The sequence below is a fragment of the Somniosus microcephalus genome, chromosome 31 (genome assembly GCF_052327205.1).
Source record: "Somniosus microcephalus isolate GS21.2 chromosome 31, FLI_Smic_1.0, whole genome shotgun sequence".
Classification (NCBI taxonomy): Eukaryota; Metazoa; Chordata; class Chondrichthyes; order Squaliformes; family Somniosidae; genus Somniosus; species Somniosus microcephalus.
Genome location: NC_141017.1, coordinates 37,846,136 through 37,872,386, shown reverse-complemented (window position 1 = coordinate 37,872,386; position 26,251 = coordinate 37,846,136). Strand labels below are relative to the sequence as shown.

Here is a 26,251-nt window from a genome sequence, read left to right as displayed (position 1 = left end):
CCAACAAGTTGGAAAGCATGCTTAGCCCCAGTCAATAAAATATTACTGATTAACAGTGGACGAGAGCGCCTGTCCCGTTGGAGGTACGGTACCCGGTAGAAACAGGATGCCTAGTTGAAGGAATACTCGGCCGACGTTCTCCAGCAGTCTTACTCTTGAGCATTTGTTTGAAAATCAGTCCTGTATTCCAGTTAAAAAAGAAAGACCTGCATTTCTACAGCGCCTTTCACAACCTCAGGACGTCCCAAAGCACTTCACAGCCAATGAAGTGCTTTTGAAGTGTAGTCTCAAGGAGCTGATTGGTGCTGGGCAATGGCTTCATGAGCTGTGGACACGTGACCCAAATGGACGTTCTTCATGTGTCAGCCGAGACCATGAGAATCAGCAGGCCACCCAAACATGGGGACATCCCAGCCGAACCCAACCCTGTTTCCCCCATCCCCGTAATTGTCCCTGCCCCCCCCCCCCCTCCTCCCCGATTACTGTCTCTCATTGGTGTGGTGTCTACCTCGAAACATGCCTCTGGCCTGAACTGGTTGAATTTTTCTTGCAGCCTCCGCCGAACCTGATGTCTTTTGAATGAGTGAGGAAGAGGAGGACCCATGGAGGAGGATGTGGAAAACGTGATGCAATTTCTAGATTTTTTTAAAAAAAACAGAAGCCGACTGATGTGTGAATATGCTGGAGGATCTCGGGAAGTGGGTGAAACGATGCAATCTTCTACCAATATCGCCATCAGCTTATCAGCACCTCGACATTTCCACTGTGGCCACCAAAGAGACTTCCATTGCAGAGCCGGCCCAACACGACAGGGGGCAGGTGGAAAGATAATGACTGCTTCCCCCAGCAACACAATACCCGGCATTCAAATTTGTTGTGGATGTTTGATTCTCCTTTTGAATGGAGGAAATCTTCACTGATAATCTTGTCGATTTTTTTTTGGTAGGGTCTTGGCCGATGCATTGAGGGTCTCTCGGTATTGATGAGCGAGTGTTTTTCTCAGGTGAGGCCTTGATCTATAATTCACCAACCCTGAGCTGCTGGAAATGGGCAGGCAAACCTCCCCATGGGCCTCAGCCAGCGTCACTCTCTTCAGTCAGCCGCTGGGAGATGGAGGATAACGTTCTACTTCTGTCTCTCTCTCTCTCGGGGGGTGGGGCGGCATCACCAGGCTTCCATTTGGTTACTCCTTCCGATGGTGGCACAACTCCGATTGGGAACTCTTGTCGGGAATCCTGGGCATGAACCTGCATCCCGTCACCACTTGGCCCCGCAAGCTCGAGGTTTAATGGAGCCCACCAACACTTTGCCCCGAGTTCTAACCGTCCTGGCCCTTGGCGAGTTGGGTCTGCTTATTCATGGGACACATTTTCTAATAGTTGAACTGTAGCTGCACCTTGGAAGGGGCACAGCCTGCACAGAAAACATTTGGTAGACACCCTTTTACGTGACACAATGATGGATCGAAACACATCATCGTGACGCTTGCACAGAACACGGCGATGGAAATTACTCTGGAATTCTCCAAACCAAAAACTGATTGTCGTTGCTTTTCATGGAGATTTTCCCCTCCTTTTAAATGAACTGTTTGCCTCCCATTGTTTGTTTTTAGCCCAGTGAAGGGACTGGGACAAGTCGTCCAGCTCGTAATTGTTTCTCTGACTGCAGCCAAAGTTGCCTAATATCCCGACTGGGTGCACTGGCACTGAGATGGAACAGCGACCCTTCTGTCCACCTGTTGCCCTAGCTCGAGGTTTCTGTCTACAGCCGACCGCTAGGCTGGCGTCTCCGCCATGCACTTTACCAACCTGCGATATTCCCGTCCATTAAAATGAAATGGGGGGGGGGGCGGTGGAAACTGAGCAGAAAACCCAGGCTGCAGTCCGCCGTCTCGCAGAGGAGACTCCAGTTACTGGTGGCTCTGGGACTCGAACCTCTGACTGGGAGGTTGGTGCTGAGTAAATCCTGCTTCAGCCACAGCTCCCGATACGAGGATTCCACCTTGGCCACTCGGAGCTGATTTTGATGACGAGACTCTGTTGTGTCAGCTGGTAGTCGCCTGTCCGAAGGGCGTTCAGAGGCTTCGCTTAATGCATGGGTGCGAATAAACCCGAGATCACAACCACTGCTTCCGATCCCGGCATCAATATGACGCCTGGAAAAGTGTCCGTGAGAGAAACGTGTTGTTACGTCACTCCCGTGTTCCAGCTAAGTTTGCCGACTCTGGTTGGAGGGTTTCCCTGGAGATTCAATCGCGCGACTTCCCGCCCCATCCCCACGCTCCCACCGCTGGTCACTCGACACATCCACCCTCACGACGCACCCACTTCCCACTGGAGAGCGGGCAGCCCCTTCGTCAACCCATTAGACGACTGTTGATGGTCAGTCACACGCCTTTTCCCTCCCACCCCCCCCCCCCCATCTCCATCTCCAATATTTCTTATAAATAATAAATGAAAGTGATCAATAAAAGAGTTAAGCTGGACGCAATGTTCCTGTGATTTCTCTCCCGGGTGTTGCTCGCCGCAGTGAGCTGGAGATTAATCTCCAATTCCTGGAGGCTCCAGGGCAGTCCGGGAGTGTTGGCAACCCTAGTTCCAGGGCAGTTGCTGGTTTTCGGTGATGGGATACATTCCGTGCTTGATGTCGTCCTTGTAAAGAATTCCCCTTTGTGAGTGTCTGTCGTCTCTCTGCTGATTTTTATGGCCCACTCGTTTCACGGGACGTCTCAGTTGCCTGAGTTACTGGCCCGGGTGCCTTTTGGACCCACAAGGGCTGTAGCTTAGTTCCGAATAAGCTTTTGGGATCTCACCAGTGGGGAACAGGAGAGGAAATTCCAGCCCCACAGAATCTGCTGAGAATTGGAATTGATTTTCCTTCCAACTCAATTTAGACCCAGCTTGGTGTGAGAAATCCTCTTTGTTCTGAAAATGTTCAGTGTCCACCTTCTTGCCCTGTAACTCCCTCCTGCCCCGTAACTCCCTCCCACCCTCCTGCCCCGTAACTCCCTCCCTCCCTCCCTCCCTCCTGCCCCGTAACTAACTCCCTCCCTCCCTCCTGCCCCGTAACACCCTCCCTCCTGCCCCGTAACTCCCTCCTTCCCTCCCTCCTGCCCCGTAACTAACTCCCTCCTGCCCCGTAACTAACTCCCTCCCTCCCTCCTTCCCTCCTGCCCCGTAACTCCCTCCCTCCCTCCTGCCCCGTAACTCCCTCCCTCCCTCCTGCCCCGTAACTCCCTCCCTCTTGCCTCACGTCCACTCGTGCCTCAGTGTGGCTGCACTCTCCTGACACTTGGCCTTGCCTCATCGTGACTGAGAACACGTTTGCGGCAGCCTCTCTCTGCTTGTGCTGTTTTTGATGGAAAACTAATTTCCTTCAGTGGTTTGCTTTGTAGTTGTAAGGATTCAGTTGAAGGACAATGTCCCAATATTTGGTCTGTAACTCGTTTGAAGGGCGACCTCTTCAACTCCCCGGCCTGTTCTACAGTACTCAATATGCTCTTTATGTAATGTCACAACAGTGTCCATTGCACCTTGTGTAACACAGTGAAGAAAGTATCCGCCTCTTTTCCCCCCCCCTTGTTTGAATACAGTTGGGTCCTCCTTTTAGATGGTTTTTTCCTCACTGCCTGCTGATTGCAGGGCTCTGTACAGGTTTCACCTCTTGTCTCCATCACCACAAAGTTTCATTTAATTCACTCTAACACAAATGGGGGAAAAGCACTGAGAAATGCTGCTGGGTAACTGGTACCCTCTTCTTTTTTCCCCCTCCCTCTTTCCCCCACTCGGTATGTTCCACATCACTGAACTAACGCCCAACTGGAGCCTGAATCCACATGACCTGGCAGCAGGGTGTGTGTGGTGGGGGTGGCTGTGGCTGTGTGTATGGGGGGGTGTGGGTGTGGTTGTGTGTGTGTGGGGTGTGTGTGCATGTGTTAATTGTGGAAAGTTTTAGAGCTGGGAAACACACTGACTCTTTCCTCTCTGAGGACCAGTGACTTGCTTTCAGGGCCGTTCACACAAAGCAAACATAATTTTTTTGAAAAACTTAAAAATAAATATGTAGATATTAATCTGACTCCAGTAACACCCAGAGCCTGTGATCTGTGAGTTCAGCCCCACAGACACATACCCAAATGAGCCTGCTGAGGGTCACCGGGCAGTGAGGGTGCGGAGGGCACGAGAGGCCCCAAGGCTGTATTCCCAGCACCTCGGGATTAGACGGGTCGGCTGATCGAGGAGAATGTAGATATTTGCTCCTCTGCAGTACAGTTACAGCCGGTATTTAAAGCACACTTTGCTTTGGGTGCAGCATCTCAGTCAGAGGTGACGTTGAACATGTTCTGAAGGGTTTTTTCTCTTCAGGTTTTAATCTTATATGTTTGTATAATAAAGATGGAATTATATTTTTAATACAATTGATGCCTTAACCCTGAGACTATTGAGTGTATTAAAGAATTCTCCAGTATATCTTCACTTTTCTCTAATGTATATTGCTGTTCATCGGCTTTTGATAGTGTTTTTTCAAAATAATTATTTCTGATGTAACCCTGCATTTGGCTCTCGAACATTTTTTTCCCCTGGCAAAATGCCCTTTGTTTTGTTTCTGCTGGTTCAGTGGGTAAATTCAGCACCTGGTGTGCGACTGTTCCACACAGACCACTCTGCAATACTCTCTGTGCTAAAGTAGCTGTTGGTCATTAGTTATCCTCGATGGCCCTGGACCATGGCGGGGAAACTGAGCTCTGCCTCTTAATTATATCCACACACCGTGAGTCAGTGCTGTGATCAGCGAGAGGCAAGGGCTCAATCCTACACTTATCTGAAGTCAAATGAACAACTATTGACTCTCCAGTGTTCAGAGGGACCTGGGTGCCCTTGTACACGAATCACTGAAAGTTAACAGGCACGTGCAGCAAGCAATTAGGAAAGCAAATGGTATGTTGGCCTTTATTACAAGAGAATTTGAGTATAAGAGTAAAGATGTCTTGCTACGATTATATAGGGCCCTGGTGAGTCCACACCTGGAGTATTGTGTACAGTTTTGGTCTCCTTACCTAAGGAAGGATATACTTGCCATAGAGGGAGTGCAATGAAGGTTCACCAGACTGGTTCCTGGGATGGGGGGGGGATTGTCCTATGAGGAGAGATTAAGTAGACTAGGCCTATATTCTCCAGAGTTTAGAAGAATGGGAGGTGATCTCATTGAAACATACAAAATTCTTGCAGGGCTTGACAGGGTAGATGCTGGGAGGAGGTTTCCCCTGGCTGGGGAGTCCAGAACCAGGGGTCACAGTCTCAAATAACAGGTTGGCCATTCAGGACTGAGATGAGAAATTCCTTCACTCAGAGGGTGGTGAACCTTAGGAATTCTCTACCGCAGAGGGCTGTGGATGCTCAGTTGTTGAGTATATTCAAGATAGAGATCGATAGATTTTTGGACTCTAGGGAAATCAAGGGATGTGGGGATAGTACAGGAAAGTGGAGTTGATGTAGAAGATCAGCCATGATTTTATTGAATGGCGGAGCAGGCTCAAAGGGCTGAATGGCTGACTCCTGCTCCTAATTCTTATGTTTCTTTGGGGAAGAGGGGGCTTCTTTGGATTCTTAATGCCTTTAAGATGACATGGGTGAAGATTGTGGCGAGTGTCCTGGCCAATATTTATCCCCCATCCAACATCACTTAAAAAAAAAGATTATCTGGTCATCATTGCTGTTTGTGGGAGCTTGCTGTGCTCAAATTGGCTGCCACGTTTCCCACATTACAACGGTGACTACACTTCAAAAAGTACTTCATTGGCTCTAAAGCGCTTCGGAACGTCCTGAGGTTGTGAAAGGTGCTATAGAAATGCAAGTTCATTCTTTTTATTGGAAGCAAGTCGAGATTGGAACAGTGCTACTGCTGGCTGGCCAGCCTGGCTGATTCATCGGACACCGAGGGATCGTCCGGTAGGCTGTCCGCGGGGACTGGGCCTTTCATTTGTGCCCAATAACCCGATAACATAACCATCCGATCACTTTGTGGCAGTCTGGCTAAAATGTGAAGCAAGTGCGGGTGGAGACATTAGTTGGTCAGGTTTTCACCAAAACTCAGGCCAGGGCCCCTTCCCCCTCTACTGGCACAAGACAACCCAAAAACATTAACTAAAATATTTCTGACTTTTTACACCCTCCCTTTTTTAAAAATAAACACAATTTGGTTTAGAAATATGATCATTCGACTTTTCAATCTTCTAATCCACATAGACACAGGTGCTTAATTGGGTTTGTGGGCCATTTCACTTGATGTGCTGCGCCTAAAGGTTCCCCCGGAGTTGGTCGCTCTGGATTGGGCGGAACCTTGTGCGGGAGCCGCGGACGGAGCCGGAGCCGGAGCGCTGAGCGGGTGTACCGGGAGACACATGGTTACCGGGTGGTAATGGCGGCGCCCAGGAGCCGCGCCTGAGAGAGAAACTCCGAGAAAACCCGAAACCCAATCCCCTAAACAAATCCTAAACCACCAACCCCAACTCCAACCCAGGAGCCGCGCCTGAGAGAAACCCGAAACCCAATCCCCTAAACAAACCCTAAACCCCCAAACCCGACCCAGGAGCCGCGCCTGAGAGAAACCTCGAGAAAAGCCTAAACCTCCGGCACCGAGCCAACCCCCGGGGATCCTCCTCACTCTCGGGCCGCAGGATGGGCCGACGCGACTGGGTAAGCGGGGGGTTTGGACCGCGGCGGTCGCGCAGGGTCAGGGAGCCGGGACTGAATTGTGGAGGCCCAAACCCTGGTGTAAAATGGGATGTTGTGCTTGTTGTGGGGTGGGGGATTCTAGTGTCTGGGCTGAGATGGGCCAAATGGCCGCCTACTGTTATTGAGGGGCACTGAGGCCAACCCGGGCTGTGCTGAGGGTGGGTGTGTGTGTTACAATTGGCCTCGATGCTTCCCAGGGAAGGGAAACCCACCCAGTATTTCCCACCTTCTGTTTGCTCTCCCCTGTTTGTGGGATTGGGGACATTGGGTGAGGACAGCATCGGCTGTGATTCACCCCACGGCCAACGTCCACTGAAGGTTCATGCCCGAGAAATGGCCACTTGGGTGGGGTATTTACACAGTGTACAGCGCTGCTGGAGCCAGCCCCTTTTGGAAAGGAGAGGAAAAGGGGTTACGCCAGCGCTAAACCAGGGGAACTGAGAAACGGTTTGTATCTTATGAGATTTTGGAATTCACGGGCAGTTCAGTTGAAGGTAAAGAATGTCATGCACTTGTATAGCACCTTTCACGATCTCAGGACGTCCCAAAGTGCTTTTCAGCCAATGAAAATAAAGAAAGACTTGCATTTATATAGCGCCTTTCACGACCACCGGATGTCTCAAAGCGCTTTACAGCCAATGAAGTACTTTTGAAGTGTTGTCACTGTTGTAATAGGGGAAATGCGGCAGCCAATTTGCGCACAGCAAGCTCCCACAAACAGCAATGTGATAATGACCCAGATCATCTGTTTTAGTGATGTTGGCTGAGGGATAAATATTGGCCCCAGGACACCGGGGAGAACTCCCCTGCTCTTCTTCGAATAAGTGTCATGGAATCTTTTACGTCCACCTGATAGAGCAGTTTAACGTCACATTTGAAAGACGGCACCTCCGACAGTGCACTGGAGTGTCAGCCTAGCTTTATGTGCTCAAGTCTCTGGAGTGGAACATGAACCCACAACCTTCTGACTCAGAGGCGAGAGAGAATGTTACCCACTGAGCCACAGCTGACACAATGAAGTGTTTTTGACGTGTAGTCATTGTTGTAATGTAGCTTTTGAGGCAGTTCAGTAGAAGCTATGACGTGCCCTCGGTTATACTGTGTTGCTGGTAAATTATTGCCAGATAGTGTTGGATATTTTTTGTAATTCGAAACCCACCCCCACCCGATAACATTAAAGCTGCATTTGTTTAAATCCTATTTCAGACTAAGAATCAGAAGAAAGCGCGTGCGAATGCGATTCACATCGCGCAGGAGGAGTTTGCCAGCGTCCCTCACTCCTTCATCTTCAATCGAGGCCCAGTGGGCCAGAATGTGCAGCAGCTGATCTCAGACATGAGGCGGCTCATGGAGCCCTTCACCGCCCGCACACTGAAGGTGAGTCTCGTACAACGTGCTGTGCCAGGTGAAAGTTCAGAGGAAGCTCCAGCTTGGGAAGCCTCCATGAGAGGAGAACACCCGCAATGCAGGAGGATCCGCGGACAGATAGATCAGGAAGTGATGACATGTTGGGTCTCCCCGACAGGAAGTGTGAAGTTCAGCTGGTGGTTGTTCTCTTACCTGGGGATTGATATTTGTTTCTTTGCATTTACGAGGAAGCTATCTAAACACTTGAGGGAGAAAGGATTAGAATGATATGCCGATAGGATAAGATGAAGTAAAGAAAGACTTGAATTTCTACAGCGCCTTTCACGACTGCCAGACATCCCAAAGCACGTTACAGCCAATGAAGTACTTTTTGAAGCATAGTCTCTGTTGTAATGTAGGAAACACGGCAGCCAATTTGCGCACAGCAAGCTCCCACAAACAGCAATGTGAGCATGATCAGATAATCTGTTTCTGATGTTGATTGAGGGATAAATATTTGCCAGGCACTGGAGAGAACGCCACTGCTTTTCTTCGTGGGATCTTTTACGTCCACCTGAGAGGGCAGACGGCCTCGGTTTAGCATCTCATCTGAAAGACGGCACTTCCGACAGTGCGGCGCTCCCTCAGTACCGCCCCTCCGACAGTGCGGCGCTCCCTCAGTACCGACCCTCCGACAGTGCGGCGCTCCCTCAGTACCGCCCCTCCGACAGTGCGGCGCTCCCTCAGTACCGCCCCTCCGACAGTGCGGCGCTCCCTCAGTACCGCCCCTCCGACAGTGCGGCGCTCCCTCAGTACCGCCCCTCCGACAGTGCGGCGCTCCCTCAGTACCGCCCCTCCGACAGTGCGGCGCTCCCTCAGTACCGCCCCTCCGACAGTGCGGCGCTCCCTCAGTACCGCCCCTCCGACAGTGCGGCGCTCCCTCAGTACCGCCCCTCCGACAGTGCGGCGCTCCCTCAACCCTGCACTGGGAGTGTCGGCCTGGATTTTTGTGCTCAAGCTCCCTGGAGTGGGACTCGCACCCACAACCTTCTGACTCAGAGGCGAGGGTACTACCCACTGAGCTACGACTGACACATCAAGTACGGTGGGAGTCGGCTCGTGTGCAGCATAAACACCAGCATAGACCAGTTGGGCCGACTGGCTTGTTTCTGAGCTGTAAATTCTGTGTAATTTACTGGACACTTTTCCGGGAGTTTGAATGTATTTCTTGCCAGCCCGGGCCACATTGAGGCAGTGTCCTCATGACCTGGCCTCTGTCACTCTGGGGATTGTGTGCTACACTTGGAGCCTACAGCGGGCGACACTTTGTCTGAAGTGATGCCCCCATACATGGGTCATCGCTGTCTCTGGGAACAGGTTGCCGCTCTGCTAACTTGCCCAGAGATGATGGGGAGATCAGAGAAAGATGATCGGGTTAGGGGATCACAGCATGAAGTAAACAAGTTGACACTGCCCAGTACTGTTGCCAGGAAACCATCGGAACAGGAGGAGGCCATTCAGCCCCTTGAGTTTGTTCCACCATTCAGTGAGATCGTGGCTGATCTGCACCTTAACTCCATTTACCTGTCTTCACGCCATATTCCTTTGATTCCGTTACCCAACAGTATTGATGAGGTATGATGTTGGGTGAAAATTTCATGTGTCTGCTAGAACTATGGAGGGAGAAACAGCCAGTAACACAATTGCAGATTGTGGCCCCCCATGTTTGGGGTGTAACCGGAGAGAAGGTTTGAGCTGTGTGTCACACACTGAGTTTACAGGTGGTCACAGGTCTGCCGCTGCTGGTTCGGGTTGGGAGCAGTTAGAGTTAAAGTGCATGCATTTACTGTAAAAAAAAAAAATATTGGTACCAGTGCGTTCAGTACGCCCAGTGATGGTGTTACTGGGCGACTCAGTAACTCGTTTTCCAATTGACAATCATTCTGTGTGTGTGTCACCAGGTGCGCAAGAAGAATTTGCTGAAGGATTTTGTCTCCGTGGCTGGACCACTCGGTGTGACACATTTCTTAATTTTTACCAAATCATCGACAAACGTAAACTTTGTAAGTAGGCTGGAGATCTTCCTCCGGGGGAACGATCCCTTTTTTCATCCTCTTTCTCCTATCCTTTGTGGTTACTTTAGTGATTCTTGTGCCCACTGAAGCGTGACCTTATTGATGATGTAACGAGAGGTGTTGTGCCCAGGGTGAATAATGAATCCATTTGTCACCGATATCGGCACTGGAATTTCCATCGCAACCGCCTGATTTATCCTTTTTTAAATTTCGTTCTTGAGGTGTAGACGACCCTGGCAAGGTCACACTTATTGCCCCATCCCGACTTGCCCAGAACTGATTAGCTTGCTAGCAACCTTCCCCCTAAGCAGCGATCGGGAGGTCCCGCGCAGGCCGCTCACCAGCTGATCCACTGGAAAAGAGACCGCGCAGCAAATTTAAAGGGGCCGTGCGCCTAAAATAAAACGTTGCTTGCAAGGTCCCTTCAGAAGGTATTAGTCTCGAACACGGCTGCAGTTATTTTTCCACAAGGTATTAGTTTTATTGAATTCACATTTCACAACTTTCCTTGCTGGGATTTGAACTCTCAGCCTCTAGATTCAGTTCAGTAGCAGAGCCACAACAATACTGCACCCAGACTGCTGAACAAATAACATTTTGACAGACTCTGTTATAAACTGCCAATCAGGTTTATTTAGTAAATCACTAGATTACATATCATTTCTCATCAAAGAAATCCAATCGGGAATTCAGAAGAAACGTTTTTACCCAGAGAGTGGTGAGAATGTGGAACTCGCTACCACAGGGAGTGGTTGAGGTGAATAGTACAGATGCATTTAAGGGGAGGCTGGACAAGCATATGAGGGAGAAGGGAATAGAGGGTTATGCTGATAGATTTAGATGAGGAAAGACGGGAGGAGGCTGGAGTGGAGCAGAAACGCCGGCATGGACTGGTTGGGCCGAATGGCCTGTTTCTGTGTCGTATATCCTGTGTAATCATCAGTACCTCAAACACGTTTCAAAATAATAAACGTGTTGAAACGTTAACAGTTCTCATAACATGGAAAGCCTGCCTGTGAGGGGAGAGTTCATGTATGAAATAAGATTCCAATAGCTTCCGCTCGTTCACCTATCTGACGGAGCAGAGATTCGTGAATTTGGGAGTTTGATTTGGGACACCAGCTCTACCCACCCTTTGCTGAGACAAAGGAATATCAAAAGATACCTTTCATTATTAGTCAAAAACTGTGATTAAGAATGAGACAGAATGCACTCGCAATTAATGAGCATATCTCGATCACCCGTGTGGGCTGTGAGCTCGCTCTCTCTCACTTGGACATTTCATCTAAACGGGGGCGAATTGTCTGCACTCCATACCGCGATGGGAATTCCACCCAATTCCAAATATTGTCAGCGGAGAATTTCTCCCAAAATGCAGTTTGGAGAAGTGGCCCTGAATTGCACACACAAGAAGCTTTATATAAAATCGTATTAAATTATAGAGACGCTTGCACCTGAAACAAGACCGATCTTCTGTCACCGTTACACTCTCTGCTTTCTCGTTGTACCGGGTCCTTGTGGTTTACTGCGATTCCTGCCCTCCCCTCCCCTCCCCACTCTCTGTGGAGGTTTCTACAGGTTCCCTGTTGCACTTCTGTTCTTCCACCCCTAACCCCATAAACACTTCCCCGCGCCTCTCCCCCTCACACTCATGCAATGTTGAAGGGTAGAGTGGGAGGTGACTTAATTGGAATTGCCGTTTTCACATCTTGCATCCAGTTACGGCGCCAGATTAGTGGAGGCCCTGGAAACGAGTCACCTTCCGCCCCCTCCTGTCCTGGGAGTGATGTCGATGGCGGACTGGGGGGATCTAACAATAAATGTGCGGTATTGTCCGATCACTAACTTGTATTCTTTTCAACCCCCCCACCATTCAGAAAATGGCTCGTTTACCAAGAGGCCCCACGCTCACGTTCAGAATTCACCAGGTAAGTGTCTCCTGTTTTGTTGTGTGCTCACAGGTTCACTAAGTAGTCGACATGGACAGTGGTCTCGGGCAGTCCGACTTGCTGCAGATCAGACACCCGAGTATTGCTCCTCTGATTGGGAATCACCGCTAACTGGCTGGTTTCTGTATCCAGGATGAGTTGTTGAATGAATCTCTTAAATTGCTCGCACGGAATAGTCTGGCCAATCCAGAGAAATCCGCTTTGGAAATGTAATCAGTTTGGTGTAATGATCGAGATTGCTTGCTGTGATTTAGTCAATAACTCGAGCGTCGTTGTATCATGTGACTAGCTGAAGGCGAACCTTTTCCAGTTCCGACGAAGGGTCATCGACCTGAAACGTTAACTCTGTTTCTCTCTCCACAGATGCTGCCTGACCTGCTGAGTATTTCCAGCGTTTTCTGTTTTTCTTTCAGATTTCCAGCATCCGCAGTATTTTGCTTTTGTATTGGTATTGGTTGTGTTTTGTACGGGTATTTAGCCCACTCCGCTCCTTCTGCCTCATCCCTCTGATGTGTTACAGTGCAGTAAGTTTCAGGCCTGTATTGAACCCCTCTCGGTGATTACGGGAGAGGCTGTGTGTCAGCGGGGCTCGGTTGGCAGGGTTCATGCCTGCCTGGGGGGATCAGCAAGTGGTGGGTTTGAGCCCCGCTCCAGGGCTTTGAAAGGCTAATCTAGGCCCACATTCCAGTGCAGGACTGAGGGGGTGCAGCACTGTCAGAGGCCCTGTCCTTCCGATAAACCAAAGCCCCATTTGCCTGTGCTGAGGGCTCGGGTGAATATTAATGGTCCTATAGCACTATCTGGGAAAGGAGTAGGAGGTTCTTGCGATGCCCTGGCCCCCCCACCCCGCAGTGGGCTTCCCTGGGACCTTACTCCACGGCTCCCTCATCCTCTGGGTGGAAGTTTGATCTGACTTTCCATCCATCTCCCTGAGTAACGCCCGCCTCCTGGGATTTGAAGCATTGTGAGCGGTTTTCCTGGATTCACGCTGTGCTTCTTGTGATTCCCAGTATTCTCTGGTGAAGGATATCATCTCGTCCTTGAAGAGACACCGGATGCACGAGCAACAGTTTAACCATTACCCTCTGCTGGTGCTGAATAACTTCGGAGGTGATGGGATGCACGTCAAGCTGATGGCCACCATGTTCCAGAATATGTTCCCATCAATCAACGTCTACAAGGTAGGAGAATATTGAGCGGTGGGGGGGAGGGGATTGGGAAGGGGTGGGGTTGGGGAGACATCTTGAAGAAAGAGGGAGGAGTGAAAATCGACGAATTGAGTGAGGTGCATCCTCCGACTGTTCAAAATCATGAGGGGTCTAGACAGAGTAGATAGAGAGAAACTGTTCCCTTTGGCGGAAGGGTCGAGAACCAGAGGACACAGATTTAAGGTGATTGGCAGAAGATCCAAAGGCGACACGAGGAAAAACTTTTTTACGCAGTGAGTGGTTAGGATCTGGAATGCACTGCCTGAAAGGGTGGTGGAGGCAGACTCAATCGTGGCTTTCAAAAGGGAATTGGATAACTACCTGAAGGAAAAAAATTGCAGGGCTACGGGGAAGGGGCGGGGGAGTGGGACTAGCTGAAGTTCTCTTGCAGAGAGCCAGCACGGGCTCGAGGGGCCGAATGGCCGCCTGTGCTGTAGCCATTCTCTGATTCTATGACTCTCACTGCGTATTACCAGTTTCCTTCGCTCCACCATTGGCGGCCGTGCCTTCAGCTGCCTGGACCCTGAGCTCGGGAATTCCATCCCCATCAATATCAAACAAGATGGCCCAATTAAACTGAGTGGAACCAAGCTACATTAAAGAGGCGTCACTATGGTAACCGTGGGTGGTAATCTGCCAATGGGACATTCAACGCAGGCAATGGAGCAACAACTCAAACACAGACTGAGCTCGGGAATTCCCTTCCTGAACCTCTCCACCTCTCTCTTCCTTTTAAGACGCTCCTTAAAACCTACCTTTGACCAAGCCTGTCCTAATATCTCCCTGTGTGGCTCGGTGTCAGGTTTTGTTTTATAACGCTCTTGTGAAGCGCCTTGGGGCGTTTTACTACATTAAAGTCGCTGTATAAATGCAAGTTGTTGTATCACCTGATATAAAGCAGACCCGTGAAAAGTAGGAGGCCTTTGCTTCCAATCCTGGTCCGTGCTCAGTTATCTGACCTCGGCCAGAACACCAGCTGGGTGTCTGCAGTCAGCCTCAGTACCCTGAGCTAGGCAAGGGATTCAAATCAGCCAGGACTGCTGCTGCTGATTGCTTTCCAGTGACCCCGCTGGACAGAGTGTATGTGTCTGATCAGAGCAGGTTTATATTCTGCTGCGATGTCCCATGCCTTTCTCCCCCAGCCGCACGATGTCCTGTTCAAGCTGTGGGTGGTGTGTTGAGGCCGTGTCTTCCTGCGCACTGCCTCGCTGTCGCTGTGTCTTAACCCTCTCGTCCGTCTCCTTTACAGGTCGGCCTAAACGCCATCAAGCGCTGCGTCCTGATGAACTACAACCCCAACACGCACATGGTTGACATCCGGCACTAGTAAGTGATGTAAGAAAACTACCAGGCACTTGGTCTAAGCGTTAAACAAAGCTTTAATCAACCGTTTTACAACGTGGAGGTCTAGTTGTGTGCTTCACTAGTTCCTGTTAAGACTGTCCTGCGCAAGCTGGGCCCGTGCCCGTGCCCGAGTATTTATACTCTCCCTGGACAGCGCCACCTGTAGGCCGCTCAGTATTATTTCATAAGTCAGTCTTTCATGAATGATTGATTCATGTCAGTAAGTGAGCACACAGCTTCCCTGCTCGGCCCCCAGTTTCACCGTTTTGTCACTTTTTTTAAAGTGTGGGTGAGGGAGGGGTCACTTTCCCTCGGGAGTCTGGGTAAACGCACACCCCCCCAAGTGTAAATCGGCCGCCCGTGATCCGGGGGTGGGGGGGAGGGGAGGGATCAGCCACCCAGCAATGTCACCCCTGAGGTGCACACCAATTGGGAGGTCCCGAGCAGCCCGCTCGCGAGGCGTTGCCGCCGGAAGATTCGCGCTCGACCGCTGCAGCAAATTTAAAGGGACCGTGCACGGGAATAAAATGAGAGGGAACGTTGTCATCCGGGTGGGGGGGTGGGGGGCTGGCGGTTGAAATAGATCCCCCCTAAAAATTCATTTTGGGCGTGGGATCAAAGTGTTTGTGTGGGAATCTGGAACCCCCCCCAAAGAAAGGCTGTGGATGCTGGGAGTCAGGTGAGACTTTCAGGACTGTCGATTAGATTTTTGTTGGTTAAGGGACATGAAGCAATAGCAGAGTCTGAACTGAGGTATGGATTAGCTGTGATCTAGTGGCGGACAGGCTGGAGGGGCTGAACCTCCCCCTGTCCCTGCGTGTAACAGTGGCAGTAACTCGCGCATTCTCCCTATTCCAGCTCCATTAAGGTGGTTCCCGTGGGGATGAGCCGCGGGATGAAGAAGCTGCTGCAGGAGAGGTTCCCCAACATGAGCAAGTTTGAGGATATCAGCGAGCTGCTGATGGAGTGAGTGGTGGAGCGAGAGCCGGGCCCGGTTCGAATTCTCGACCTTCCTCTCCCGGGGGCTCTCACTGGGCTTGGTTCCACAGGCCCGGCTCGTCAAACATTTACAGCGCAGATTTGCAGGCGGGCGGTGTCTATCTGCGGGGGTGGTGGGGGGGGGGGCGGTGTCCCTGCTCCGGGGGGGGGGGCGGTGTCTGTCTGCGGGGGGGGGGCGGTGTCTGTCTGCGGGGGGGGGGGTGGTGTCTGTCTGCGCGGTGGGGGGCGGTGTCTGTCTGCGGGGGGGGTGTCTGCGGGGGGGGGGTGGGGGGCGGTGTCTGTCTGCGGGGGGGCGGTGTCTGCCTGCGGGGGGTGGGGGGGTGGTGTCTGTCTGCGGGGGGGGGGTGTCTGCGGGGGGGGGGGCGGTGTCTGCGGGGGGGTGGCTGTCTGCGGGGGGGGTGGCTGTCTGCGGGGGGGGCGGTGTCTGTCTGCGCGGGGGGGGGCGGTGTCTGCGGGGGGGGTGTCTGCCTGCGGGGGGTGGGGGGCGGTGTCTGCGGGGGGGGTGTCTGCCTGCGGGGGGGGGGGGGGGGCGGTGTCTGCCTGCGGGGGTGGTGTCTGTCTGCGCGGGGGGGGGGGGCGGTGTCTGTCTGCGGGGGGGGGGCGGTGTCTGCCTGCGGGGGGGTGGGGGGGTGGTGTCTGTCTGCGCGGTGGGGGGCGGTGTCTGTCTGCGGGGGGGGGTGTCTGCCTGCGGGGGGTGGGGGGGCGGTGTCTGTCTGCGGGGGGGCGGTGTCTGCCTGCGGGGGGGTGGGGGGGTGGTGTCTGTCTGCGGGGGGGGGTGTCTGCGGGGGGGGGCGGTGTCTGCGGGGGGGGGGGTCTGCCTGCGGGGGGTGGGGGGGCGGTGTCTGCGGGGGGGGGGTGTCTGCCTGCGGGGGGTGGGGGGGCGGTGTCTGTCGGGGGGGGGGGGGGGCGGTGTCTGCCTGCGGGGGTGGTGTCTGTCTGCGCGGGGGGGGGGGGCGGTGTCTGTCTGCGGGGGGGGACGGTGTCTGTCTGCGCGGGGGGGCGGTGTCTGCCTGCGGGGGGTGGGGGGGGTGGTGTCTGTCTGCGCGGTGGGGGGCGGTGTCTGTCTGCGGGGGCGGGTGTCTGCGGGGGGGGGGTGTCTGCCTGCGGGGGGTGGGGGGGCGGTGTCTGTCTGCGGGGGGGCGGTGCCTGCCTGCGGGGGGGTGGGGGGGTGGTGTCTGTCTGCGGGGGGGTGTCTGCGGGGGGGGGGCGGTGTCTGCGGGGGGGGGGGGTGTCTGTCTGCGGGGGGGGGTGTCTGTCTGCGGGGGGGGGTGTCTGTCTGCGGGGGGGGTGGCTGTCTGCGCGGGGGGGGGCGGTGTCTGCGGGGGGGTGTCTGCCTGCGGGGGGTGGGGGGGCGGTGTCTGCGGGGGGGGTGTCTGCCTGCGGGGGGGTGGGGGGGCGGTGTCTGTCTGCGGGGGGGGGGGGCGGTGTCTGCCTGCGGGGGTGGTGTCTGTCTGCGCGGGGGGGGGGGCGGTGTCTGTCTGCGCGGGGGGGCGGTGTCTGTCTGCGCGGTGGGGGGGCGGTGTCTGTCTGCGGGGGGGGTGTCTGCCTGCGGGGGGTGGGGGGGGCGGTGTCTGCGGGGGGGGGTGTCTGCCTGCGGGGGGTGGGGGGGCGGTGTCTGTCTGCGGGGGGGGGGGCGGTGTCTGCCTGCGGGGGTGGTGTCTGTCTGCGCGGGGGGGGGGGCGGTGTCTGTCTGCGGGGGGGGCGGTGTCTGTCTGCGCGGGGGGGGGGGTGTCTGTCTGCGGGGGGGGGCGGTGTCTGTCTGCGGGGGGTGGGGGGGTGGTGTCTGTCTGCGCGGGGGGGGTGTCTGCCTGCGGGGGGTGGGGGGGCGGTGTCTGTCTGCGGGGGGGGCGGTGTCTGCCTGCGGGGGGTGGGCGGGTGGTGTCTGTCTGCGCGGGGGGGGGGCGGTGTCTGTCTGCGGGGGGGGTGTCTGCGGGGGGGGGCGGTGTCTGCCTGCGGGGGGTGGGGGGGGCGGTGTCTGTCTGCGCGGGGGGGGGCGGTGTCTGTCTGCGGGCGGGGGGGCGGTGTCTGTCTGCGGGGGGGGGGTGGCTGTCTGCGGGGGGGGGGCGGTGTCTGTCTGCGCGGGGGGGTGTCTGCGCGGGGGGGGGCGGTGTCTGTCTGCGGGGGGGGCGGTGTCCGTCTGCGGCGGGGGGGGGGGCGGTGTCCGTCTGCGGGGGGGTGTCCGGGGGAGGCGGGCGGTGTCTGTCGGGGGGGTGGGCGGGCGGTGTCGGGGGTGGTGGGCAGTGTATGTGTGTTGGGCGGGCAGTGATGGTCTGGGCGGGGTAGTTGTCAGTGCCGGTGTGTGTGTCTCGGTGGGGTTTGGGTTGGGATACGGTCACCGTGTGTTCCTGATTTGGGTCTCTGGCGCGCGGGTTTTTGGGCTGCCTGAGGTATTTGACCCACACACCGTCCTGATTGAATGTTTCCTCTCTCGATCTGCCATTCTCTCTCTCAGTCCAGCACTGTCACCAACTAAAACATCGGCGTATTTCTCCAGCAACGATCACTCGTTCAAACCACAGGGTGGAGCTGTTTTAGTTTTCTCTCTCGCTCACACTCGCACCTTTCTCTTTCTTGTTTCTTTTCTCTCTCTCTCCTTTCTCTCACCCTCACCCCCTCCCTTCTCATTCCCTGTACGTTAATACAAAGGGATTCTGAGTCACTTTCTTTGTGCCTATTTTTTCAGGGGAGCGAATCTATCCGAGAGTGAGGCTGAGCAGGATGGAGATCACAACATAACCGAGCTGCCCCAGGTGTACGCGGGGCGCGGGAACCTGAAGGCCCAGCAGAGCGCCATTCGACTCACGGAGGTCAGTGGGTTTTACGCGGATCCAGCAGTGCTGGATCAGGTCGCGTTTCCTTCGCACCAACCCCGGGCGGGCCGGAGCCACAGCCCGAGGGCGGGCCGGAGCCCGGCACATTTCCACATCAGGTGCCCTTCGCCCTCTGGCTCAGTGAGTAAAATGCACCGCCCAGGGTGGTGCTGAACTGAACAGGCTGCCCTGGGTTAGACTCCAGCGCTGCGCTGACCTCACTGGTGTCCCCTGGGCCAGTATGGGCATTGCCCCCTGCTGTCAGTATCCCCCAGGACCAGGGAGGGGGGGAAAGTCAGCCAGGGCCTCCCCGGCTGATCGCTATCCAGTAGCCCCAGTTGGAAGGTGAGTGTTGGCTGCGGACAGGATCAGGCTCAGCAGCAGTGATGCCCTGCCCAGTCGAGCAGCCTGCTATCTCCACGTGAGGTGAAGCTGCTGGTGCCCGAGAGTCTCTGGGTGAGAGCTGGAGACGGGCGAAACAGCACGTCCCTATAGGTGCTCTTCCTCTTTGTTACTGAGTGAAGGTTGCTGGAGAGGGCAAAGCAATGGAGGCGGCCAGCGCTGCTCCGTCCTGCATTCAAGAGTCCAGCAGCTGCTTCTCGGGAAACGCTGTCCTGATAGAGGTCTGTGTACCTGAGCAATTTGTTGGTTTGTGTCTGATTTACAAGCGGTGCCTGGTTTGCTCCCAGTTGCTTGCCGTTCTGGGTGTAGGTGATGCCTGGTGTATTGTGCGGGCTAGAGCTCCAGCACGGTCCGTGTGATTTCCAGAAGCAAACGCTCTGATACGTGCAGTCTGTCAGCACTGGGTCTGCTCGGCAGACAGCTTGTGGATGTACAATAATTCTGATGAAGGGTCCCAGACCTGAAACGTTAACTCTGTTTCTCTCTCCACGGATGCTGCCTGGCCTGCTGAGCATTTCCAGCACTTTGTGTTGTTGTTTCAGCTTGTGGATGGAGTTTGAGAGAATGTGGAGGTACAGGAGTCGGAGAGAGGCTTTGACTGATTCTCTGGCCGCACCCTGAATCTTTTCTAAAGTCACTCATTTTCCACGTCACCTTTAAACATCAAACATTGTGATATTTCTTTGAGTAGAAAACACGGGCCAGTGTAGCCGTTCATCCTATTTTTGGAAAAGTCTACGGTCCCAATGGCAAACATTTAAAGAAATAATTCATAATTCGCAACGAATATACATTCTCTTAAGGAATGAAAACATCACGGGGAAAAATGGTCCAACCGTGGCTAGCATGAGAAATTAAAGATAGTATCAGATTAAAGGAAGAGGCTTAAATGAGTAGTAAGCCTGAGGATTGGGAGGATTTTAGAATTCAGCAAAGGAGGACCAAGAAATTGATAAAGGGAAAATAGAATATGAGAGTAAACTAGCGAGACACATAAAAACAGACTGTAAAAGCTTCTATAGGTATGTAAAAAGGAAAAGATTAGCGAAAGTAAATGTGGGTCCCTTACAGGCTGAGACAGGAGAAATTATAATGGGGAATAAGGAAATGGCAGAGAAATTAAACAAATACTTTGTGTCTGTCTTCACGGAAGAAGAGGCAAAAAACCTCCCAGAAATAGTGGAGAACCAAGGCCCTAGTGAGAATGAGGAACTGAAAGAAATTAGTATTCGTAAAAAAAATTATGGTGTTGAGATGCCGTGTAAGAAGTCTGTAGTGTCACGACAGAAGCTGTGGGTTCCCTGTACGATGGGTTTCAGGATGCCCTTGACGTATCCAGAGAGGTTCTCACACAGGGTTCCGTTGCCTGATACGATAGGACGTCCGGGTGTGTTGACTTTGTGTATCTTTGGGAGGCAGTAGAAGTCTCCCACGTGGGGGGTACGTGGGATGAGAGCGCGTAGTAAAAAAAAATAGTACTGGAGAAATTAATGGAACTGAAAGCTGATAAATCCTGATGACCTACATCCTAGGGTTTTAAAAAAGGTGGCTATAGAGATAGTGGATGCATTGGTTGTCATCTTCCAAAATTCCATAGATACTAGAACGGTTCCCATGGATTGGAAGGTAGCAAATGTAACCCCACTATTTAAGAAAGGAGGGAGAGAGAAAACGTGGAACTACAGACCAGTTAGTCTGACTTCTGTAGTAGGGAAAATGCTAAAATCTATTATTAAGTACGTGATAACAGGGCACTTAGAAAATATTAATAGGATTGGGCAAAGTCAAAAAGAATTTATGAAAGGGGAATCATGTTTGACAAATCTGTTAGAGTTTTTTGAGGTTGTAACTAGCAGAATAGATGAGGGGGGACCAGTGGATGTGGTGTATCTGGATTTTCAGAAGGCATTCGATAAGGTGCCACACAAGAGGTTATTAAACAAAATTAGGGGTAATGGATTAGGGGTAATATACTAGCACAGATTGAGGATTGGTTAACGGACAGAAAACGGAGAGTAAGAATAAATGTGTCATTTTTGGGTTGGCAGGCTGTAACTAGTGGGGTACCGCAAGGATCAGTGTTTGGGCCTCAGCTATTCACAATCTACAGGAAACTTCGCGACATCCGGCACCGACGGGACCGGCGTGATGTCGATCTATGAAAACTTCCGGACAGACCAGCGCTAATGTTGAAGGATACGGAGGTTTTCATCTCCGTATCTGACAACAAACACTGTTGCTTAGCAACAGCTTGTAAACAGTCGGCCCGTATGTAAACAGTCGGCCCGTACCTTGGAAGCGTCTCTAGCTTAGCAACAGCTTCAGAGAGGCTTTCCAGAGACTGACTGTTTAAAAAATGCTAGGAGAAGAAAAAAAAGAAAAAAAACCTAACAAAACAGCTGCTGATTTCTGCCATTAGATCGAGGTTTCCGGACATACAACCTCCGGATAAACCAAAGTTTCGTGTACATCAATGATTTGGATGAGGGGACCAAATGTAATATATCCAAATTTGCTGATGATACAAAGCTTAGGTGGGAATGTAAATTGTGAGGAGGATGCAAAGAGGCCTCAAGGGGATATAGACAGGCTAAGTGAGTGGGCAAGAACATGGCAAATGGAATATCGTGTGGAGAAATGTGAAGTAATCCATTTTGGTAGAAAAAATAGAAAAGCAGAGCTTTTTAAATGGTGAGAGATTGGGAAATGTTGGTGTTCAGAGGACCTGGGTGTCCTTGTACAAGAATCACTGAAAGTTAACATGCAGGTACAGCAAGCAATTAGGAAAGCAAATGGTATGTTGGCCTTTATTACAAGAGGATTTGAGTATAAGAGTAAAGACGTCTTACTGCAAGTATATAGGGCCCTGGTGAGACCACACCTGGAGTATTGTGTACAGTTTTGGTCTCCTTACCTAAGGAAGGATATACTTGCCATAGAGGGAGTGCAACGAAGGTTCACCAGACTGATTCCTGGGATGGGGGGATTGTCCTATGAGGACAGATTGAGTAGACTAGGCCTATATTCTCTGGAGTTTAGAAGAATGAGAGGTGATCTCATTGAAACATAAAAAATTCTTACAGGACGTGACAGGGTAGATGCAGGGAGGATGTTTCCCCTGGCTGGGGAGTCTAGAACCAGGGGTCACAGTCTCAGAATAAGGGGTCAGCCTTTTAGGATTGAGATGAGGAGAAATTTCTTCACTCAGAGGGTGGTGAATCTTTGGAATTCTCTACCCCAGAGGGTTGTGGAGGCTCAGTCGTTGAGTCTATTCAAGACCGAGATCGATTGATTTTTGGATATTGAGGGAATCAAGGGATATGGGGATAGTGCAGGAAAGTGGAGATGAGGTAGAAGATCAGCCATGATCTCATTGAATGGTGGAGCAGGCTCGACGGGCCAAATGGCCGACTCCTGCTCCTAATTCTTATGTTCAAGTTGCCCAGGGGGGTTCCAGGTTAACCAGGGATGAGGTAACGTGTGTCACTGACGTATGGTGTGATGCGCCCTTACTATCCAGCTGTATTCTGTGATCTCCGTACTCACTGGCTCAGCCCTGAGTGTACAGATACGTCCCTGGGAGGAATGTCCAGTGTGTGTGTATCGTCTGTAAAATACTGCGTATCATTGCAATCTTGTGTCTCTCAGATTGGCCCTCGAATGACCCTGGAGTTGGTGAAGATTGAGGAGGGGATGTGCAATGGACAAGTGATGTACCATTCGTTCAGTAAGTACTGGTGAAAAAACGGAACCTGCCACCTGTCATTGACTCACCTGTCGGGGGCAGGGGGCCTAGACTCACCTGTCGGGAGCAGGGGGCCTAGACTCACCTGTCGGGAGCAGGGGGCCTAGACTCGCCTGTCGGGAGCAGGGGGCCTAGACTCACCTGTCGGGGGCAGGGGGCCTAGACTCGCCTGTCGGGAGCAGGGGGCCTAGACTCACCTGTCGGGGGCAGGGGGCCTAGACTCGCCTGTCGGGAGCAGGGGGCCTAGACTTGCCTGTCGGGAGCAGGGGGCCTAGACTCGCCTGTCGGGAGCAGGGGGCCTAGACTCACCTGTCGGGAGCAGGGGGCCTAGACTCGCCTGTCGGGAGCAGGGGGCCTAGACTCACCTGTTGGGGGCAGGGGGCCTAGACTCGCCTGTCGGGAGCAGGGGGCCTAGACTCGCCTGTCGGGGGCAGGGGGCCTGGACTCGCCTGTCGGGAGCAGGGGGCCTAGACTCAGCTGTCGGGAGCAGAGGGCCTAGACTCGCCTGTCGGGAGCAGGGGGCCTAGACTCGCCTGTCGGGAGCAGGGGGCCTAGACTCACCTGTCGGGAGCAGAGGGCCTAGACTCACCTGTCGGGGGCAGGGGGCCTAGACTCACCTGTCGGGAGCAGGGGGCCTAGACTCACCTGTCGGGGGCAGGGGGGCCTAGACTCACCTGTCTGGAGCAGGGGGCCTAGACTCACCTGTCGGGGGCAGGGGGCCTAGACTCGCCTGTCAGGAGCAGGGGGCCTAGACTCACCTGTCTGGAGCAGGGGGCCTAGACTCGCCTGTCGGGAGCAGGGGGCCTAGACTCGCCTGTCTGGAGCAGGGGGCCTAGACTCACCTGTCGGGGGCAGGGGGCCTAGACTCGCCTGTCAGGAGCAGGGGGCCTAGACTCACCTGTCTGGAGCAGGGGGCCTAGACTCACCTGTCGGGAGCAGGGGGCCTAGACTCGCCTGTCTGGAGCAGGGGGCCTAGACTCACCTGTCGGGGGCAGGGGGCCTAGACTCGCCTGTCAGGAGCAGGGGGCCTCGACTCAGCTGTCGGGAGCAGGGAGCCTCGACTACCTGTCGGGGGCAGGGGGCCTAGACTCACCTGTCGGGGGCAGGGGGCCTAGACTCGCCTGTCGGGAGCAGGGGGCCTAGACTCGCCTGTCGGGAGCAGGGGGCCTAGACTCACCTGTCGGGGGCAGGGGGCCTAGACTCGCCTGTCTGGAGCAGGGGGCCTCGACTCAGCTGTCGGGAGCAGGGGGCCTAGACTCACCTGTCGGGGGCAGGGGGCCTAGACTCGCCTGTCTGGAGCAGGGGGCCTCGACTCAGCTGTCGGGAGCAGGGAGCCTCGACTACCTGTCGGGGGCAGGGGGCCTAGACTCGCCTGTCGGGAGCAGGGGGCCTAGACTCACCTGTCGGGAGCAGGGGGCCTAGACTCACCTGTCGGGAGCAGGGGGCCTAGACTCACCTGTCGGGAGCAGGGGGCCTAGACTCACCTGTCAGGAGCAGGGGGCCTAAACTCGCCTGTCGGGGGCAGGGGGCCTCCTGATTCGGTCGGACAAAAGATGGGGACAGTCAGTTTTTTAAATGTTGTCTATTTTGAGCTTTGTTGCTGTCTCAGCAAAAGTTAAATTTAAAAACATCGGGTTTAGATGAAATAACAGATGCATGGTGGCTCAGTGGGTTTATCCAGTTACCCGTGGACTGAGAAAGAAAGACTTGCATTTTTGCAGCGCCTTTCATGACCACCGGACGTCTCAAAGCGCTTTACAGCCAATGAAGTACTTTTGAAGTGTAGTCACTGTTGTAATGTGGGAAATGTGGCAGCCAATTTGCGCACAGCAAGCTCTCACAAACAGCAATGTGATAATGACCAGATAATCTGTTTTAGTGATGTTGATTGAGGGATAAATACTGGCCCAGGACACCGGGGAGAACTCCCTTACACTTCTTCAAAGTAGTGACATGGGATCTTTTATGTCCACCTGAGAGAGCAGACGGGGCCTCAGTTTAACAGCTCATCTGAAAGAAGGCACCTCCGACAGTGCGGCACTCCCTCAGTATGGCCCCTCCGACAGTGCGGCACTCCCTCAGTACTGCCCCTCCGACAGTGCAGCACTCCCTCAGTACTGCCCCTCCGACAGTGCGACGCTCCCTCAGTACTGCCCTTCCGACAGTGCAGCACTCCCTCAGTACTGCCCGTCCGACAGTGCAGCTCTCCCTCAGTACTGCCCGTCCGACAGTGCAGCTCTCCCTCAGTACTGCACTGGAGTGTCTGCCCAGATTTTTGTGCTGAAGTCTCTGGAGTGGGACTTGAACCCTCAACCTTTTGACTCGGGCGCGGGTGCTGCCCACTGAGCCACGGCTGATACAAGCTGACTCTGAGGCAGAGAAGTACAGGAAAGGAAGATCCCAGCCCAATGTTGGGAGCGCAATGTTGCCCTGTGTCGAGAAAGACTAAATTACCCAAAGCCCCCGATCATTAAGTGCACGGGTCAGGAGAGGATCACGTTGAGCTGTGAGGCTCCCCATGGTGGAATGACCTCCAAACCCTCACTGCAGAAGTTGACAAATAACGGGCACTTGGGTGAGTTTTTCGTGGTTTTCCCGTGAAGCCAAAGTCCAGCAAGAGTAAATCTGCATTTTCAAGAAAAAAGAATATTTATGTTTGCGAAATGGCTGCGTAATGTAGTTTATCCTTTTATCTCCACTCTCTCCCAGTTCAGAAGACAGAGGAGGATGTCCAAAAAATGCTGCTCCGGAAAGAGAAGCGACAGAAACTGAAAGAGGATAGACGTAAAAAGCAAGAGGGAGACATCCATCGCAAGCTGGAGCAGCGAGAGTTACACAAGTGAGTGCGGCGCTGTACAACCCGCTTCACCTCCGCGCCCGCACTCCACTCCCATAGACTGATCGGGCACCGTCCCTCTGGCACCAGCTTGGATGACCACCTGGGGGACACAATGGCATCCCGAGCCCAGTATGACTGAGGCCGTCGTGCGCCTGGAGCATTTGATCATCTCGGTCTCTGCTTGTCCATGAAGCCACAAATCCAGCACCTTTAGTTTGAACATAGGAATCGCGAGATGAAGAAAGACCTAAGACCATAAGAATTAGGAGCAGGCGTCGGCCATACGGCCCCTCGAGCCTGCTCCGCCATTCAATAAGACCATGGCTGATCTTCGACCTCAACTCCACTTTCCTGCCCGATCTCCATATCTCTCGATTCCCCTAGAGTCCAAAAATCAATCTATCTCAGCCTTGAATATACTCAACGCCTCAGCATCCACAGCCCTCTGGGGTAGAGAATTCCAAAGATTCGCAACCCTCTGAGTGAAGAAATTCCTCCTCATCTCAGTCTTAAATGGCCGACCCCTTATCCTGAGACTATGCCCCCTTGCTCTAGACTCTCCAGCCAGGGGGAAACAACCTCTCGGCATCTACCCTGTCAATCCCCTCAGAATCTTATATGTTTCAATGAGATCACCTCTCATTCTTCTAAACTCCAGAGAGTACAGGCCCAATCTACTCAATTCTCCTTCTGCCATCCTGGTAGTCGCGTGATACAATGGGAATTAAGGGATATGGGGAGAGGGCGGGAAAGTGGAGTTGAGGTCGATGATCAGCCATGATCTTATTGAATGGCGGAG

General features: G+C 53.4%; 3 protein-coding genes across 3 annotated transcripts in view; 2 read left to right on the top strand and 1 right to left on the bottom strand.

Annotated features, from left to right (window-relative positions):
* Window positions 1-4,475, top strand: part of LOC147097762 (ras-specific guanine nucleotide-releasing factor RalGPS1-like) — a 92,002-nt gene extending 87,527 nt beyond the window's left edge. Inside the window, exon 17 of the mRNA XM_085971428.1 lies at window positions 554-4,475. Coding sequence (XP_085827554.1) covers window positions 554-583 — 30 coding nt within the window. The 3' untranslated portion in view covers window positions 584-4,475. The remainder of the gene's footprint in view (window positions 1-553) is intronic.
* The window catches only part of LOC147097760 (angiopoietin-related protein 2-like), a 90,439-nt gene that overhangs the window by 42,237 nt on the left and 21,951 nt on the right, over window positions 1-26,251 (bottom strand). The window lies entirely within an intron of this gene.
* The window catches only part of LOC147097759 (suppressor of SWI4 1 homolog), an 88,418-nt gene continuing 68,514 nt past the window's right edge, over window positions 6,348-26,251 (top strand). Inside the window, exons 1-10 of the mRNA XM_085971857.1 lie at window positions 6,348-6,695; window positions 7,941-8,111; window positions 10,043-10,144; window positions 12,034-12,084; window positions 13,116-13,286; window positions 14,563-14,639; window positions 15,516-15,623; window positions 18,340-18,463; window positions 22,517-22,595; window positions 25,323-25,452. Of these exons, the coding sequence (XP_085827983.1) occupies window positions 6,678-6,695; window positions 7,941-8,111; window positions 10,043-10,144; window positions 12,034-12,084; window positions 13,116-13,286; window positions 14,563-14,639; window positions 15,516-15,623; window positions 18,340-18,463; window positions 22,517-22,595; window positions 25,323-25,452 (1,031 nt within the window). The 5' untranslated portion in view covers window positions 6,348-6,677. The remainder of the gene's footprint in view (window positions 6,696-7,940; window positions 8,112-10,042; window positions 10,145-12,033; window positions 12,085-13,115; window positions 13,287-14,562; window positions 14,640-15,515; window positions 15,624-18,339; window positions 18,464-22,516; window positions 22,596-25,322; window positions 25,453-26,251) is intronic.